This window comes from Trachypithecus francoisi, unplaced genomic scaffold, assembly GCF_009764315.1.
Source record: "Trachypithecus francoisi isolate TF-2019V2 unplaced genomic scaffold, Tfra_2.0 Lachesis_group3, whole genome shotgun sequence".
Taxonomy (NCBI): Eukaryota; Metazoa; Chordata; class Mammalia; order Primates; family Cercopithecidae; genus Trachypithecus; species Trachypithecus francoisi.
Window position 1 is genome coordinate 30,688,763 of NW_022681468.1, and position 18,113 is coordinate 30,706,875.

At 50.2% G+C, this 18,113-nt stretch overlaps 1 protein-coding gene across 3 annotated transcripts in view; it reads right to left on the reverse strand.

Moving 5' to 3' along the window:
* Positions 1-10,611: 10,611 nt before the first annotated feature.
* Positions 10,612-18,113, reverse strand: part of ESRRB (estrogen related receptor beta) — a 191,723-nt gene continuing 184,221 nt past the window's right edge. For 2 of the 3 annotated variants that reach the window (XM_033187335.1, XM_033187336.1), the window contains one exon: positions 13,907-14,204. In XM_033187335.1, the coding sequence (XP_033043226.1) occupies positions 13,960-14,204 (245 nt within the window). In that variant the 3' untranslated portion in view covers positions 13,907-13,959. Of the gene's footprint in view, positions 14,205-18,113 lie in introns of all 3 variants that reach the window. The other variant, XM_033187334.1, reaches the window with a different exon arrangement.

Sequence of the window (18,113 nt, forward strand, 5' to 3'; positions counted from 1 at the left end):
AGCATGTATTTATTGCCTATGGAAGATTCCAGAGTTGTGTTCTTGGTGGTAAGGTCTTAGGTGGCACTGAGGGTGTGGGGCCTGATGCAATAAACTCAAGTGGGCCAGTGAGGGCTGGGGGAGCAGAAGAAGGGCTGAGGTGGGTCAGCAGCATGGACCCCTCCAGAGGACACTTGGGACTTACCTGGTGGCCTGCACTCTTCTTTGCAGGTCTTGAGGAACCATGACTGGCCACCTCTGGGCTCTGTGTATTTCCCTGCTTGACCTTCAAGGAGAAGTAGACATTGTGTTGAGAGAAATCACCATAACCATGATCAACAAACATACCAAAAGTATAAAACTTGGAAAGATGGGATTACGGATCATAATAAAGGAAACTGGTAAACAAAGTCTCATCTTTGTATGTCCTCAGGAAATTGGGAACCTACCGTGTACTGGAATAACTGCTGGGAACAAGACGAACTATGTGGCCACTATCCCTGAAAAGGTAAGACCTACACCTGAAACACAAGAGAATGCTGATGAGAAAACCCTTCCTTACCCCACTGGCATTTGGCTGCTTACATATTTTGACGCATGAAGTTATCCATATTGTAAATGGATTGAACCCCTAAAATTTGTGTCTGCAACTAAGAATTGCTTGAAAATTATCTTCTTCCTATTGGTTGGGTTATTAATTCATTACCCGGGAGAGGTAGCAATTTCCGTGTAAGTTGCGACTGGTGGCTTAATATGGTCTTCAGAGTTGTACCTTCGCCTGCAGCTGTGCCTTTGAAGGCAGCAGCTCCATATCATTGCTTAGCACATTGAAGATGTCCCCACAGCTACTTCTGTGGAGATGGCTGTACAGAGCTTAGGAGAAAGTTCTGCTGACTACCTGAAAATTAGGACTGCACTCACCTGTACTCTGGGTTGGCAGAAGACCTAATTGTGAATTGGTACTCATGTGCAAAACACACTGTTCTGCCTAATTAATTCCTCTGCATTGATGTTTTGTATCATTCATGGCCCTTTCTGGCATGTCCTGGTTCTGTAGAATGACAACTCTCTTGAAGTCTGAGTGATTTCTGTTCTTTGAGTGTGAAGTGAATTTGCAACTGAAGCAAAATAAAATATATAGGTGGTAAGGTTTTCAATCTTCTTCTATTCCCTCCAACCCACATTCTCTGCTAAAGAGGAAGTTTTACGTACAGGATCAGCTTCTAGTCCTTCATGGCATTTTCCAATCAAGTCCGCCAAGTGTTTGGCAGGGGTGGGTGAGTGTGGGTGGGGTGGTTGTAAGCATGTTTTATTGTATTGGCGCACCCTAAGCCCCCCGCACCACCAAAGACGTAGCCTCTGGAAGAGATTACTACCTGACTTGCCAAGTTATTCAGTTCTGTCTCAGGCTCCTGAATCCAACCTAAAGTTGATACACAGGAAGCAACCAGAGGACAGTTTGAGAGCTCAGAATCAGGGAACCTGTGAGTACCTGAGAGTCTGTTTCCGTTCCCAAAGGGTTGTGGGTAGAAGAAGTGTACAGCTTGCCTCCTATGGCCCAGAAAGCAGGACCAGGATGGAGGATGGAGAAGATGGGAAGATATGAAAGGCAGAGAAGTGGACCCAATCCATTATTTGATGATTAAACATATACAAAAAAGTGGGAATGGATTGATCAGGGTGTAGAGTTGGCCAGATTTAGCAAAAAACAAAACAAAACAAAAAAACAGGACACCCAGTTAAATTTGAATTTCAGATAAACAATAAATCATCCCATACAATATTTGGGATGTATTTATACTAAAACATTATTAATTGTTTATCTGAAATGCAAATTTAACTGGGCATCTTGTATTTTATCTGGACACCCTCCCAGGACAATGAGTTTTTATCACCGAAGGTGTCCAAGCCAAGTCTGGGACACAGGTGGAAGGCTGTCTCATGGGGATGGGCTGAGATCTCAAATGGCAGCTTGGGTTGAAGAGCCCCACTCCCATCAGGTAATCAATTTCACCCTTTTGCCAGTTTCAGAGTGTTCAGGTAAGGGGCATCCTCCTGCTCAGGGAAAGGGCTGTTAATTCACTGTCCGTGTGAGTGTGAAGTGAATTTGCAACTGAGGCAACTAGGTCCAGCAGCAACTTGTTTTTTTTTTTTTTTTTTTTTTTGAGACAGAGTCTCGCTCTGTCGCCCAGGCTGGAGTGCAGTGGCCAGATATCAGCTCACTCACTGCAAGCTCTGCCTCCCAGGTTTATGCCATTCTCCTGCCTCAGCCTCCCGAGTAGCTGGGACTACAGGCGCCCGCCACCTCGCCCGGCTAGTTTTTTGTATTTTTTAGTAGAGACGGGGTTTCACCATGTTAGCCAGGATGGTCTCGATCTCCTGACCTCGTGATCCGCCCGTCTCGGCCTCCCAAAGTGCTGGGATTACAGGCTTGAGCCACCACGCCCGGCCAGCAACTTGTTTAGAGCTCTGTCCTCAGTCACCTACAGCAGCAGCTGGCATCCTGCATTCAAGAGCAGCTAGCCTGGGGATGATGCAGGTGTGGACCCCCCCCCCCAGGGCTGGACTCCCTCCCATTTCAGTCCTTATCAAGCCTCTCTTGGGTGGTGAGCTGTCACCTGCCCCTAGGCCACTCCCTTGGCATGTCATCACCCATACACACTCAATTAGGGGACTGGAGTGACTTACAGGGGCTCCTCTCCCCCAGGGTCAGCATTTGCATAGGGTGATGGATGCTGAGATGTCATCTAAACACATCCGCACTTTGCATTTTAAACAAAGCAATTTCCAGAGGAAGCTGGGGGAGCTTTGTCCTTCCTCTGAGTCAAATTATCTTTCCTTTTGGCCAGTAGTATCCACATCTGCCCTGGGGCCCTCCCCTCTGTTGGCCTTCTGTCCCTGCTTCCCCCAACCGAGTGACCTCAATGTGAAGCAGAGGGTAGCCTGGGACATAGAATAAAGAAAGACACAGGTCCCTGGCCAAGACCAGGCAAGGACCACCCAGGCTTTCCTCTGTACCTGACACTGGTGTCTCCTTCCCATTCCCCGTCCTGCAGGACGCCTGTGACTGGGATAGGAGAGCAATCTCAGCTAGGACAAGCCCCCTATAGTGCATGGTTTATGGGACACAGAACATCCGCTCCAAACATCCCTGCCCTGCAAACATCTCCATGTCCCACGGTGCAAGCCAGGCGTTGCCTCCTAAGATGCTTCTGTGTTCTGTCCGGGAATATGGGATACCTTCTGCCTAAGGTCTGACTTCTCATAACATACAGTTAAGACTTTTTCTTCTTAGTAAACCTGAGCCTTCACCCCAGGGACCTCTAGGATGATGATAAAAATGTCAGCATAATATAAGCTCATAAGGTTTGGCTGGATTTTTTTTTTCTCCAAAGTCACGCAGAAAGGAATAAGGTAGGAGGATTTTTCCCTTTAATGTAGTCTGAAGGCCAGCAGCATCATCTTAGCTCAGTTACTTCTGCAGGGTGCGTCTTTGGGTAAAGTCACTTAACCAGCAAACTGGCACAGCAGTGCCTCCTCTGGTGGCCCCACTGTCACAGAGCACAGGAGCTGCTCAGCACAGAAGTCTCCAAATGCACGCTTGTGTCTGCTCTCTCCCTTCCTGCCCTGATGGAGATGTTAGTAAGCTGACCCAGGTTGGGGACAAGCCGTGCCTGGCAGGGGTGGGGGCAGACATCTGTAGCTGGGGGAGGCTCCTGTGAGGCCATGGGTGTCTTACAGTAGAAGGAGGGTTGGGGGGAGCAAACACTTGTTGAGTGCCTACTATGCACCCAGTCTTTTAGACAACAACTTCATAGTCTAAAATATGACATGGTGGTTAGGAGAAGAGACATTAATTGAACTCATACAGACCTGGATTCAAATCTGACCTCTGTAACCTCAAGCAAGTAGAATAACCTTTCTGAGCTTTAGTCTCCCATAGAATGAAGGCAGTGGCATTTACATCGGACGCTCATTGTGAGGAATGAAGGGCCTAATATGTGTGAAGTGTCTGGGATATGGAAGCATCCACTAATGCTGCCCATTAGCATCCTCACTCGGTGTGATCAGCTGCATTGCATAGATTGAAAGCGGAGGTGTCTGGCCCATGGCCATGCAGCCAGTGAGTGGCAGGGCAGACTTTGGGGCTTCAGCCTGTCTGAATCTGAAGCCCATGCTTCATCCCATAGCCAGTCCATGGACAACAAAATGCTTGACCCACTGTCTCCAGGTAGAAGAGACAGATCTGACCCTGTCACTCCCCTGCTTGAAACTCTGCAGGATTTCCCATTGCTCTTGCCATGTTGAGCAGTGTCCTCAACAATCTGGCCCTGGCAGTTTCCAGCCTTCTTTTTTTTTTTTTTTTTTTTTTTTTGAGGCGGAGTCTCGCTCTGTCGCCCCGGCTGGAGTGCAGTGGCCGGATCTCAGCTCACTGCAAGCTCCGCCTCCGGGTTTACGCCATTCTCCTGCCTCAGCCTCCCGAGTAGCTGGGACTACAGGCGCCCGCCACCTCGCCGGCTAGTTTTTGTATTTTTAGTAGAGACGGGGTTTCACCGTGTTAGCCAGGAGGGTTTCGATCTCCTGACCTCATGATCCGCCCGTCTCGGCCTCCAAAGTGCTGGGATTACAGGCTTGAGCCACCGCGCCCGGCCCAGCCTTCTCTTTTCTTCCTCATCTCTGGCCCCACTCAGCCAATCAGGTGGTCTTCTTCCAGTTTATTGGGCAGGCATGGAGCAGAGCAGCCTCTCTCTCTCTCTTTCTTCCCTGAACAGCATTTCTCTTCTTTCTTCCGGAAACACTGTTTCCTCCCTCACCTGTTTAATTCCACTCCTTCAGGACTTGGCCGCAACCTGCTGCCCCAGGGCTGATGTCCTTGGATAACTGTTCTTCACCATCCCTACCTTTAGTGGCCAGCTTGGTGCCTGCCTCCATTAAAGTCTCTCTTATATTGCTAAAAGTCTCCTGTAATAAAATACACTTGTAAACCACTAGTTCAATGTTTACTTTCCCAGATAAACTCTGAGCTCCCACCATACCCCGCAAATCCAGCCCTGTGCCAGATGATGAATGAATGAGAAATAGATAATGAGTCAAATGTCAAGGAAAAACTGGAAGCCATTGTTCTAGAAGGGCCCCTGTGTTCCACCCAGAGTTCCAGGAAACACAGTGTGGGGACGTCAATTCCTGTTACCAAGCCCTTCCCCCCAATGCCATCTGCACCCCAGCTGGTCTCACTCTACCCTGACACCTCTAGCAGGGGCAAACATCCCATGCTCTGCATGGGCAGTTTCTGTTCAGACTCAGCCTTCAGGTCCAAGGAGAGACTGCTTTGGTAGAATTAACTGGGAAAATTTAGGCGCATTGGAGGGGAGAGGGCACGCCTTAGGTTGGAAAGGCCCAGCCTTGCTGGGTGCTTGCTGAAACAAGACTTAAGACAACTGCTACAGCCTTTGGGCCTGGAGGTGGGTCCCAGAGGGGCACATCCTGGTTATGTAGAAGGACAACGCACACAGCAAAGTCTCAGGGCAGGCAAAGGACAGCTCTCTCAGGTTCACAGTTTCTATTTTTGGAGTATGAAGTGAATTTGCAACTGAGGCAAGATAAAAGACATAGGTGGTGAGGTTTCCAGTCTTCCTTCACCACCCCTGCCCCATATCCTCTGCTGAAGAAGACATTTTGCTCACTGGATCAGCCTCTAGCCCTTTAACCTGCGCAGGAAAATGGGAAAATGTTTAAGGGGCTACGCAGATCTGGATCAGGGATGGATCAGTGAGGGGAGGGATGAGAAGAAGGGGAGTGAAGACTTGTGGCACTTTCAGTTGTTTTGGGGTTTGCTGGGTTGTTGTTTCCTTGCAAGTGACTGACTGGGCATTAAACATGGCATTGGGGTTTTACCTGGGACATGTATTAAATAGGGATCTTAAGAATGAGGTTGATAGGTTGCCCTCTTGGTGCAGTGGGCAGTGCATCCATGTCGTAATCTGAAGAATGGGGTTGATAGCTGGACTCACACCTGTAATCCCAACACTTTGGGAGGCTGAGGCGGGTGGACTGCTTGAGGTCAGGAGTTTGAGACGAGCCTGGCCAACGTGGTGAAACCCTATCTCTACTAAAAATATAAAAATTAACTGGACATGGTGGTGGGTACCTGTAATCCCAGCTACTTGGGAGGCTGAGGCAGGAGAATTGCTTGAACCTAGGAAGCAGGAGTTGCAGGGAGCCAAGATCGTGCCACTGCACTTCAGCCTGGACAACAAAGAAAGACTGTCTCAACAACAACAACAACAACAAAGCGGGGGGGGAGTGGGGTGGAAGTACAGACTACATGACAGGTGGGTTGTTGGGCCAGCCCAGGCACCTAGTTGGCCCCCTCCTTTTTGCCCACCCCTGTATTAGTCTTGCTCCAAGCTTGTCCTGTGTGCCTCTGGGAGGAGGGGATGGAAAGCTCTGCCTGTCCTTCTCCTCCACAAGGGAAGTGGAAGAGACTCTTCAGTACTCAAGTGAAAGCCCTGGTGCCTTGTGGCTTGGTCCTGGTTTGTGACAGCTGACAATGGGATCTTTGTATAGGTGGGTGGGAATTTTGGGCTGATAAGGGAGAGATGTCTGTAGAAGTGAGATCAATTGCCTTGAAAAAGTAGGTAGGAGAAAAGGTCTCAAAAGTCTCTTAGCTCTCCTTCCCCACCATTCTGCAGAGAAGGCTTCACTTCTGACCATCAGATGCTGGACTTCGAATGGCCAACCCCAGGAGCCCCTGCCCATCCCAAGCAAGGGGAGGAAGTAAAGAGAGAAAACCCAGAGGTAGACCACAAGCGTAGGGACAGGCAGCCAGGGACTGGGGCCACTTGGGGTGAGGAAGATGAGGATGTAGAGTCACCTTTGTTCTTAGCACACTTCAACGGGGGCCTCTTAGGTCTGCCAAGAAGAGTCTCCACTTCTTTGAGACCTGAAGCCACAGGTGCTACCTGGCTTCACAAAACCAAAAGTTGACATAGAAAGGAACCAGGCTGGGGCAGACTGCAGGACCAGAGCGGTCTCTCCTTGGATCTGAAGGCTGAGTCTGAACAGAAACTGTCCATGCAGAGCATGGGATGTTTGCCCATGATAGAAGTGTCAGGGTAGAGTGAGGCCAGGTAGGGTGGAGATAGCATTGGGGGGAAGAACTTGGTTGGACCTGAAGGCTGAGTCTGAACAGAAACTGCTCATGCAGAGCATAGGATGTTTGCCCCTGATAGAAGATCAGAGCATAGAAGTGTCAGGGTAGAGTGAGACCAGGTGGGGTACAGATGGCACTTGGGGGAAGAGCTTGGTAACAGGAGTTGACGCCCCCACACTGTGTTTCCTGGAACTCTGGGTGGAACACAGGGGCCCTTCTAGAAGAGTGGCTTCCAGTTCTTCCTTAATAATGCCCAGAGTACATCTAAACAGGGTTTCTCAACTTCAGCACCACTGACATCTGCGGTAAGATCATTCTTTCAGTGGAGGATTATCCCATGCCCTGTAGGGTGTCTGGCAGCATCCCTGGCCTCCACCCCTGTAGCTACGCTCAGTGTGACAACAAAAGATGTCTCCAGACATTGCCAAGTGTCCCCTGGGTGGGAAATTGCCCCCATTTGTGAACTCCTTGTCTAAATCTAGTCACGCAGTTGTGTACTTGCCAGCACCCCACACTGTTTTTGAAAAATCAAGGGTGAGGTTAAGTTCTGATTCTTCTAGTGAGGGTCTTTTTCCCAGAAGCTCACTTTTGGGTTATTTCGCTCAACTGACAAATAATGACATAAAAGGTGATCGCTAAGCTCCTTCTACTCCACAAACCTATGTTCACCAGTTTAATTTACTTTCTTGCCTATGAGGACAGGTAGAGAACAGTGGAGGGGTTGGCTGGGTGTGAGAAGGAATTATTAGCTGGGAAGGACCACAGCTGACCCAGATAAAACCCCAACACCGTGTTCAATGTCCAGTCAGACACTTTCAAAGAAACAACAGCCCAGCAAACCACAAAACAACTGAAAGTGGTCCTATTAAAATGTGTGATTGCATCACCCCTGTATTCAAACGCTTCCACTGGTTCCTCCTGTAATCTCTTAGCGTGAGAGCCACACTTACTATCACCTTGTGTCCCTTGTTTCCCAAGGCCTCACCCATTCCATTTCACCCACACGCCTTTCCTTGATACTTACTGAATACACCAAGCATAGTCTTACCCCAGGGCCTTTGCCCTGCCTGCTTTCTCTGCGTGAAGACCTCTCCCTCCACACACCCACATAATCCTCACTTTCTTTAACTTTTGTTGTTGAGTGTAACATCCTCATTGAGACTGCTCTGATCACTCCTTTAAAAACTGTAGGCCGGGCACTGTGGCTCATGCCTGTAATCCCAGCGCTTTGGGAGGCCGAGGAGGGCGGATCACGAGGCCAGGAGATCGAGACCATCCTGGCTAACGTGGTGAAACCTCGTCTCTACTAAAAATACAAAAAATTAGCTGGGCGTGGTGGCAGGCACCTGTAGTCCCAGCTACTCAGGAGGCTGAGGCAGGAGAATGGCGTGAACCTGGGAGGCGGAGCTTGCAGTGAGCCGAGATTACGCCACTGCACTCCAGCCTGGGAGACAGAGCCAGACTCTGTCTTAAAAAAAAAAAAAAAAAATTGTAGCCTCCACGCCATTTCTGCTCACCCATACCTTGCTTCCCGCAACTCACTTACACTATATACATTCTAACAAACTATATAATTTGGTTATTTGCTGTGCTTATTTTCTCCCTCTTCCTCCCAACAGACTGTCTGCTCCATGAAAAATGAAGATGGATTTAGTTTGTTCTTGTTTCTCTCTCTCTCTTATTTTTTTTTTTTTTTGAGGCGGAGTCTCGCTCTGTCACCCAGGCTAGAGTGCAGTGGTTCGATCTTGGCTCACTGCAACCTCCACCTCCCAGGTTCATGCCATTCTCCTGCCTCAGCCTCCCGAGTAGCTGTAACTACGGGTGTGTGCCACCATGCCCAGCTAATTTTTGTATTTTTAGTAGAGATGGGTTTTCACCATATTGGCCAGGACTGGTCTTAAACTCTTGACCTCATGATCCACCCGCCTAGGCCTCCTAAAGTGCTGGGATTACGGGTGTGAGCCACCGTGCTCGGCCTTGTTTGTTCTCTTCATGGAGATAGTCTCCGTGCCCAGAATAATGTCTGGAACAGGGTAGATCCTCAGTAAATATTTGTTGAATGAATGAAAGAATGAATGAATGACTATTAGTTGAGTTTTTCCCCTTTCTTTGAAGCTTCACTTTTTTGCTAACAAAACAAAAACAACAACAACAACAAAAAAGAGAGACTAGACAATGAATGGAGATGGAGATACGGATGAGGGTTAAGTCTTTGAAAATATGAGCTGTTACTTGGTCTGATCACAATTACATGTATAAATGGAAAAAGTAGCACAAAATATCCTAATATACAGATAAACAAATAAAGGTTTTCATTTTGACTGCATTACATGATATTATGGTTGACTTTTTTTCCTAGTTACTTTTTTCTTAAGAAAGCAGCATAAATACCAGCCATGTATGCATTCTTTTAAGGTGAATTACCTAAAAAGAATCTACAAATTGAGTACTTTCATTCCCACAAGTACATAATGCATACCATGCATGAAGGTGTTGAATGCAAAGATAACCATGTGGTTCGTATCTTTCAAGAGCTTCAGGAGACTCACAAACCTCTCACTGGAAGTTGACCAGACCCTGAGCTGTCCATGTATGTGGGTTCTGTGGGCATTATGGTTGGCTGTCTTCTAGACTTCTAGACTTCCAACCCACCCCTTTCCCACAGTGTGGCAGCTAGGCCATTGAGTGGAACTAATTCTACCCCAAGCTGATCACAGGGATTCATTTAGGGATAGACACAAAATGGAGTTCAGAAAGAAGTTCAGACATTTTCCATTTTTGCAGTAAGAGATTTTCTCTCTTCCCCAGGGTGTGAAACAAAAAACTGACAGCCTTCTTGCTACCAGGAAAGAGGCCAGCATAAGGATGAAACAAACATACGGAAGAACAGGGGGAATCAAAAAAGTTGAACCACAACTCTATTTACTTTGTGAACCTCTGGATCAAACCCTGCCTGATGCCTACCCCACTTCTGGACTCACATATAAATCCAGTAAGCTGGTATAAGCTAGGGTGTCTTTTACTTGCAACAAAAGGCATCTTGAAATGTCTTCTTTGATCTCTTTCAGGCCCTCCCCTCTGCTTCTCACTGGTCCTGTGTGTGTCCTGGAATAACACGTGGGCTGTGCTATCAGTGTTGTGTGTGTCACAGATGCAATTCGAAATCCTAAGGCAATGAATTGGTTTTCATTTACATATATCTGATATCTCATTTCTCTGGCATTAATGATTGCCTTGCCATTGATATTAAAAGCATAAAAGCAACAGGGAACTCCTCAGACCTGCAGCATACTTCTCCAGTTGCATTCCTGAGCTTTGCTGATGAACATGCTTTTAAAATGACACCATGGGACTCTCCAGGGAACACTGTGGCTGGGTTGCCTCTTCCAATGGCCTCTCCTAGCCTCAGCCTGAGACCCGAGGGCAATGCTGTCCAGGGGACAGTCAGCCCAGAAAGACAATGTGTGAAGAAACTCAATAGTTCCTTTCCTTATTTATTAGATTCCAGATACATGGGACCAGAATGGAAGAATCCTAGGGCATTTGACTTACATGGGATCTCTGGGAGAACATATACAGAGGCAGAAAGACGTACAAGTAGGTGATGCTGCAATGGGGAACTGCCATTTTAAAAAATATATACATCTTAAGAAGCCATTCCAGCCATATTATCATTATTAGAAAATAAAACAATCTTTCCACATAGTGCTTTTCTTTGGTGCTGTTCCGTGAGCATGGACTCTGGACCCTTCGGTCTTCTTGTCACAAGCTGGTCACCCTCCCCTGCCACTTCCATCTGCACAGAGGGAGGGCGGAGTCTATGGGGAAAGGGGGCCCCCAACACAGGTGGGTGCAGGTTCCAGCTCCTCTAAGGCTCTGCCATGGCCTCCCAACTCTCCTGGAGTCTTGAGAGTCTCTTACTTGGTTCTTAAAGTGTGGCCCAAGGAAGCTCCCTATATGCAAAGATTGGGTTTCACACGTGACGAGTTCACAAAGTGACAAAGCCAGTCTGGAAACTTTAGAATGTATGAGGACAAGGGGACCAAACAAAACCCAGCCATACCACCTTCTCCATGGTTGGATTTTTATGTTTTATTTCTTGGTTCATTTCAAATGACCTGTATCATGAGAGTACAACTGAGACGGGCTGTTTCCTCTTTACAGATTTTCCAGAAATGGCAGGTTTGGGGTAAACTTGAGATCTGTTCCATTGGGGGAAGGGTCCCCTAAACTCTCCTCACTTCACCACCTTCCACTAAGTAAGTCCTGTCCCCCGGAGAGGGTCCTCATCTAGCCAGACTTCCAGGTAAGAAGCTGGCCCCTAAACTTCTTTTCTGAGTGTCCAATGGACGCTTTCAGTACCAAGAACTTTCCCATTGGATGGAGTTCCATTGTTACTGACACATTTCCTGTTGTGATCTGAGGTTTAAGTATAGAAGCAGCTTCCACCTCATGGACACCAACCAACGGGACTTCCGCCCCACTCTGCTAGAGGAGCTCTGAAGTGAGGGCGCTCGCAGCAACACAAGGTCCAGTGAGGCAGTGTGCAGAACACCAGCTCGCTCCAAGCCAGATTTTACATGGTGAGCCAGAAATGCTTTCCCTAGAAAAGATGGATAGCAGATGCCAGCTGGGCATGATGCCCTGCCACCTGGGTCCTCCAGCTTGAGCAGGAAGTGACAGAGCAGGGTGCCACCTTGGCCCCGCTGCAAGGACACAGCACAGTGAGAGACTGAGGGAGCCCCAAAGGCACACCCCAAGGTCTCTACTGTGAAGGCTTCCCCGGAGCAGAACCTCAAGGCAAAGCCTCTGAACACTGTGCTAGACTTGGTTTGTAGCTGGTGTTCCTTGATGCCGGGAAGGGGCCTTTGCCCCGAATGTGTGCCTCCACCCAACTGAGGAAAGATGGGCTGCATGGAGGTCTAGGGATGCAGCATCCTGGGTAATGGCTCCAGTACCTACTCATCAAGTGACTCAGACCTGATTCCCCAAAGGCAAGCAGAGCCGGGGGGGACACACCACTGGTCTGGGAGGACTCTTGGAATCCTTAACATTTTCTGTGTGGGACACCATCAGAGAGCTGCTCTGCGGTTTGTGGATTTTAGCCAGCCCTCTTGTCTGGGATGACCTCAGCACGTCCGAGCCGGGAAGCCCAGGCTGGGAGGTTCCTGGGGTAGAACCAGGGAGGCAGGACCAGGGCTTCCATGGAAAAGCTGCAGAAAGGCATCTGGCCTCCTGGTGTCCTAGTGCCAGGTGAGATCTGCCTGCCTCTCTCGGTGAGGGGGGTTGGACTAGAAGGGCATTGATTGGGGATCCCCGGGGAGTTGCTCTGATTCCTGCTTGCGAAGGCAGCTGATCCGGAAGGGGCATTTTCCATCATGGCTTGATACTCTTTCGTCCTTGGGAGATCCTCTAAGCTGCCCTTAGCCAACATGTGAGCACAAATGGGTGTTCAGGGCTGCCCCTTGAATGAGTGAAAACTTTGATGGCCGTCCACAGAAATAGGGTGACCCACTGTCCCAATGTGCCTGGAGTGGAGGAGTTTCCTGGGACAAAGAAACGTCCCAGGATGGTTGGTCACCCGGCACAGCCAGGGGGACTGCAGGCGTCCTGCCAGAGAACTGGCATGCTCATGGTGCCCAGCGGAGCTACACCAAACCTCTGGTGGTGCAAGGGTGGTGTGAGGGCACCCCTCCTGTGGCACTGGCACACCAGCCCTGCAGTATGATGCTGAGTGCAGGGAAAGGAAGCCAGGAAGGATGAGACGGGCCACCCCGCTGAGCTTCCTCTCTTTGGGGCTCCCCTGCCTACTTACTCAGCTGCTGGGCCTTTCTGTGCTTGGCAAAGATGGGTCTGGGCCTCTGCCCATCCTGCCCTGATCCTCCCCCTCTGGAGTGCTCTCAGATGGAGCCAGGCTCCTGAGCTTCTCACAGGCTCACCTGGCCTGGACCTGCCCTTCAGGGAGAGGGGGAAGGCAGGAAGCAGGAGAGGGTTCTGGGGAGGATGATATGGTCCCCGCTTTTCTCTGTGCCAGCGCGTTCCTGTCTACAGGCCCTGGAGTCACCGTGGTTGGCTGAACCCACTGGGTGAGTGAGCTCTGAGGTAGGGTCAGGAAGTAGCATGGGACTCCCAGGGGAGGAGAAGAGGAGGAGGACAGGTGGACACTGGCACGGTGGGTGACAGGCAGGGGGCTAGGCCCCAAGGGGTGGGGTGCCCAGGAAGCACGTGAGCTCTAGCCGCTGCTCTCCTGTGGGTCCGCCCTGGCTGAAAGCTGAGTGGGAACTGTGGCAGGTATGGGGCCTCTTGAGGGGCCCCAGAGAATCTCAGAGCAGGCAGGGCCTCTGGAAGAAAGATGCTGCTTTCCCTTGCATACCTGCCCTCTGCAGAAGGAAAACCTCCGGGTGGTACCCAGCCTGAGCACTGCCCACCCAGGCCGCGGAGCGGGGAGGAGGCAAGGGAGTTAGGGAACGCACACGCTGCCTCTTGGTGGCTCAGTGGAGGGGAGGGGGCACTTGCTCCAGTGGTCTCCACTCCCGAAGGGAGTCAGCCCTGGCCCAGGCCTCCGCACCGCCCATGGAGAAGGAAAGACATACCAAAGAAAAAGCCAGTTACAGATGAGCCCCGCACCCCTGCCCCCCCATCCCCGTCCCCCGCCCCACTGCACCCGAGAGTCTGCACACAGCCAGGAGGTGAGAAACCCCTGCCTCTGGGACAGCTCAGAGCCATGACACAGGAGTTGAAGGTGGAGGCTGGTGGCTGTGGAGGTCTCCACCTCGGTCTGTCCATTTGTCCTTCTGTAGGTGGGTATTGGTCCGTGTGCAGGGCCATCAGACCTTGGCCTCCAGCATCTCCAGGAAGAGTTTGTGCATGGGCACTTTGCCCTGCAGTTTGACGCTATAGAAGTGCTGCACGGCCTTGGCGGCCGTCTGCCGCAGCAGGGGCAGCGTCAGCAGCAGCTTGCCCGTCCTCCGGGGCTCCTCGTGGCGCTGGCTCAGCTCGTAGTCCTGCAGCGCCTCGTGCAGTAGGTCCTGCAGCTTCTGGACGGCCTCCAGATCCTCGATGTACATGGAATCTGCAGGCACAAGGACGAGCATTAGCAGGCTTGGCTGGGGAGTGCTGCCTGGCGTGGGTGCCATCTCGGGGTCCAGGAGGCAGCATGGAGGCAGGCAGGGGTATCTTCAGAACCCTCGCTTCACAGAGAGCCAATCTGAGGCTCAGAGAGGTTAACTGCCAGTCGGAGGTCACAGAAGCTAATGACAGAGCTGGGGCTCAAACCCAGGGAGAGATTGGCATCTACAGAGGACATTTCTCAAGAGGTCACCAGGGGGTGGCAGCAGAGACACTGGAGCCAGACTGTTGAAATCCTGTGTACCTTACTTGCAGGCTGTGTGACTTTAGGCAAGTTATTAACTTCTCTGTGCCTCATTTTCCTCACTTGTAAAATGGGATAATAGCCATGCCTACCTCAAGGGCTTAAAGGAGTTAAACAGGTCAAGGGTTTATAACAGAACTTGTCACAAGTCAGTACCCTGGTAGCAGTATCACCCTTACCACTGCCTCTAGCCCCATCACTGCTAGCACCGTGACAACCACTGCAGCTGCCGCTGCCACCAGCTCCCCAAGTCTTCAGTGCAATCGCTAACCTGACAAAATTCTGTTTATAGGACACAGAATACAGGCACAGATAATAGGGGCTGAGCTCCATGTCAGGGTGCCCCGTGGTGGCAGCATAGGGCACAGTGATGGAGGGAGCTGTTGGGAGTTCTCTACAATCTTGGGAAAGGTTTTGAACTTAGGCCATGACCTAGGGGTTCAAACAAAATTTACCTATATCCCAGCACAGCAGGGAGGCACCTGCTGATGGCTGCGTGACAGCTGGGTCTGAGCCGGCTGAAAAACACGGGAGTGAGGACTCACAGGGTTGTGGTGAGGGTGACTGAAGCAGCACTTTGCCCAGAGCTTGGTCAGCACCTAATCAGTGTCAGGTAGTGTTATTTCTGTGGGGACTCAGGCTGGGGTGAGTGTCCTTGCAGGGCTGGGTCTTCACTGGCCCCACATCCAAGCCTCCTCCACGTTTTTCTGCTCCCTGCTACCAAGGCAGTGAGCACTCCTTCCTCATCAGGTGGGAGATGAAGCAAGGTCCCCTTCCTACACTCTCGGCCACTTACAGAGTGTGTTCCTAACATGACTGGGCCCTGCCCTCTGGGCTCCTGTCTCCTGCCAGCTCCCTCTCCCGCCCTCTCCTTCCACCCCCCACTCTCCCCAAGGAGGCCAAAATTGGCAGCTGCCTTCGACCAAAAATGAAATAAAATAACATTGCAAGATTAATTTCTTTGCAATCCATCAGCAGGTCTGTATTGATGGCATTGATAAACTGTTAATTACAAAATCAATGGCTATGAATTTTTCCTGCTGTCAGGGAGCTTTGGGGATGGCTGGGATGTGGGGTAAACGGCAGCCAGCAGGCTCCAAGGGGGCCGTGGTGTGGGGTCACAGTCTGCCTCTGATGTGCTTGGGCACTTCTGCCTAGCGTCAGCCCCCTGAGCTACTGGAGCCACACCTGAATCATCCCGTGCACTCAGCCTCAGCAGTGGCACCCATGGTGGCCCTGGGGACTGCGGCTAGGACACCTCAATTGTCTCCTGGCACCCATCCCTCCTCCAGCCAACACATTTTCTCTATCGTGCCTGGGTGATCTTTCTCCCTCAAGGCTGGGGAGGGTCACTCCTGCACAACGCTTCCTGTCTCCCTGTACTGACCCCATCACAATCCAATCCCTCCACAGCCCTTGAGCTTCTGGTCTGACCCCAGCCTGCTTTTCTAGCCTCTCCCCCAAACTGGCCTGTTCTTTCCCCATTTCCCGCCTGGAGCTAATGGCCCCACTACAGAAGTTTACCCTCCCTCTTCCCATCCTACCGAATCATTTCTTGCTTTAAGACCCCACTCAGCTTCTGCCTCCCCAGCTGAAAACAATTTACTCTTTCCTCCTTGATCCCTTTTCATGATCCTCTCTTATGCCAGGAATCACTGGCTCTTTCTGCCACATCTGAGTTCATGTCTTATCTCCCTTGGAAGCAGGGGCTACCTCCAACTGGCTCCTCTTCCCCAGGCCACTCACTATGCCCCGCAGAGCCCAACAGAAACACAGTGAGCTAGGAGGGATCTGTGCCAAGCACGGTGGCCACAGCCTTATGTGCGTCACTGCATATTCTTCACAATGAGCTGCTGTTCTCCCCATTTCACGGATGAGGAAACTGAGGCTTTCAAAGGTCAGGTTGCCAGACACTCAGCCAGCAGGTGGCAGAGGCAGCATTTGAACCCAGGTCTGACTGACCCTGAAGTACACGTTTTAAACCCAGCCTGCTCAAAGTGTGGTACACAGACTGGCTCCTGCCTGCCCTCTGGATGTTACTGGTCTGTGATAAGAAACTGAGAGTAAGCATTTAGAAACTTTACAGCACTTTGGAAGGATAATTTATATTTATGTCTGTTATATGGAAAAATGTAAAAGTTTGGCTCATGTTTTGTACATCTGGTTTTTAATTTCATTTTTCTAATAATTTATTTCTGTTGTATTTTACAAAGTGATCTATCCATAATGGATTGAACATTTTGAAACGTCTAAAAATGGGTCCTTCATCACAGGGACTTTGGCAAGCGCTCCTTTAAATCATTACTTTATTTTATTTATTTATTTATTTCTGAGAAAGGGTCTCACTCTGTCGCCTAGGTGGGAAAACCATTACTTAAAAAAAAAAACACTAGCCAGCCTTTCTGAATATCTACTTGGTAGCCACAGGGCCTCATGCTCAATCCCTCCGTGCTGGGAAGGAAGCAGTCCCCTCATCAAGGCCTGCGGCTCTCTGGAATAAGCAATGTCTGCCCCCTCTTGGGGGTCAGCCGAGGCCCTGAACATCACAGACTCCTCCTCCACCTCCAGCTTCTCATCCTGTGCGCCAGCTGCAGGATGGCTCTCTACGTGTCGCTGGGGCAAGAAGTCCGGAGACCTGAAACCTCATACCATGTGACAAAGTGCACTCAGGCAAAGTCTGATGCCAACAGAAGCTCCTGATAGACTCATATTGACAAACCACCACGGGTCCTCAGGTGTGTGTGTGTGTGTGTGTGTATACACATGTATGTGGGTGCATATGTGGGTACGTGCATGCACATTATGTGTGTTCACGTGTGTGTGTATGTGTGGGTGTCTAGGCATGTGCATGTGTTTGTATGTATACATGTGCATGTGTGTATGTGTGCAGGTCCATGTGAGATCAAGGGAAGAGCAGCTGAAAGCTGGTGTGGTGTGGTCCAGTACTGAGGACCAAGTAAGAGTGGAGGAGACACCACCTCTTTATTTGCCTCTCCCAACACAGCCAAGATTGAGCTCTGTGTCTGGTGTAAGTGAGGAGAGCCCAGAATAGAGGACTTGAGCTCTAAGGCCTGGCCAGCCTTCCTGTACCTGGCTTTGTGCACCTTGCTTCCTCTGCTTTAACTGCTTTTGCTCCTCCTCCACCCGTTGGAACCCCCAAGCCCTCAGCAATGCCTGGTTCAAATGCTCCCCTCTGTGTAGGTGAAGCACAGGACTGTGATGCTATTCTGTATGATACGTCATTGTAGAAACATGTTATTATGCATTTGTCAAAACCTATAGAACAATACAACACAGTCGACTGGGTGCAGTGACTCATGCCTGTAATCTCAGCACTTTGGGAGGCTGAGGCAGGTGGATCACCTGAGGTCGGGAATTTGAGGCCAGCCTGACCAACATGGAGAAACCCCGTCTCTACTAAAAATATAAAAATTAGCCAAGCATGGTGGCACGTGCTACTCGGGAGGCTGAGGCAGGAGAATGGTTTGAACCCAGGAGACAGAGGTTGCGGTGAGCCGAGAACACACCATTGCACTCCAGCCAGGGCAACAAAAGCGAAACTCCGTCTTAAAGAAAAAAAAAAAGAACAATACAACACAAAGAGTGAAC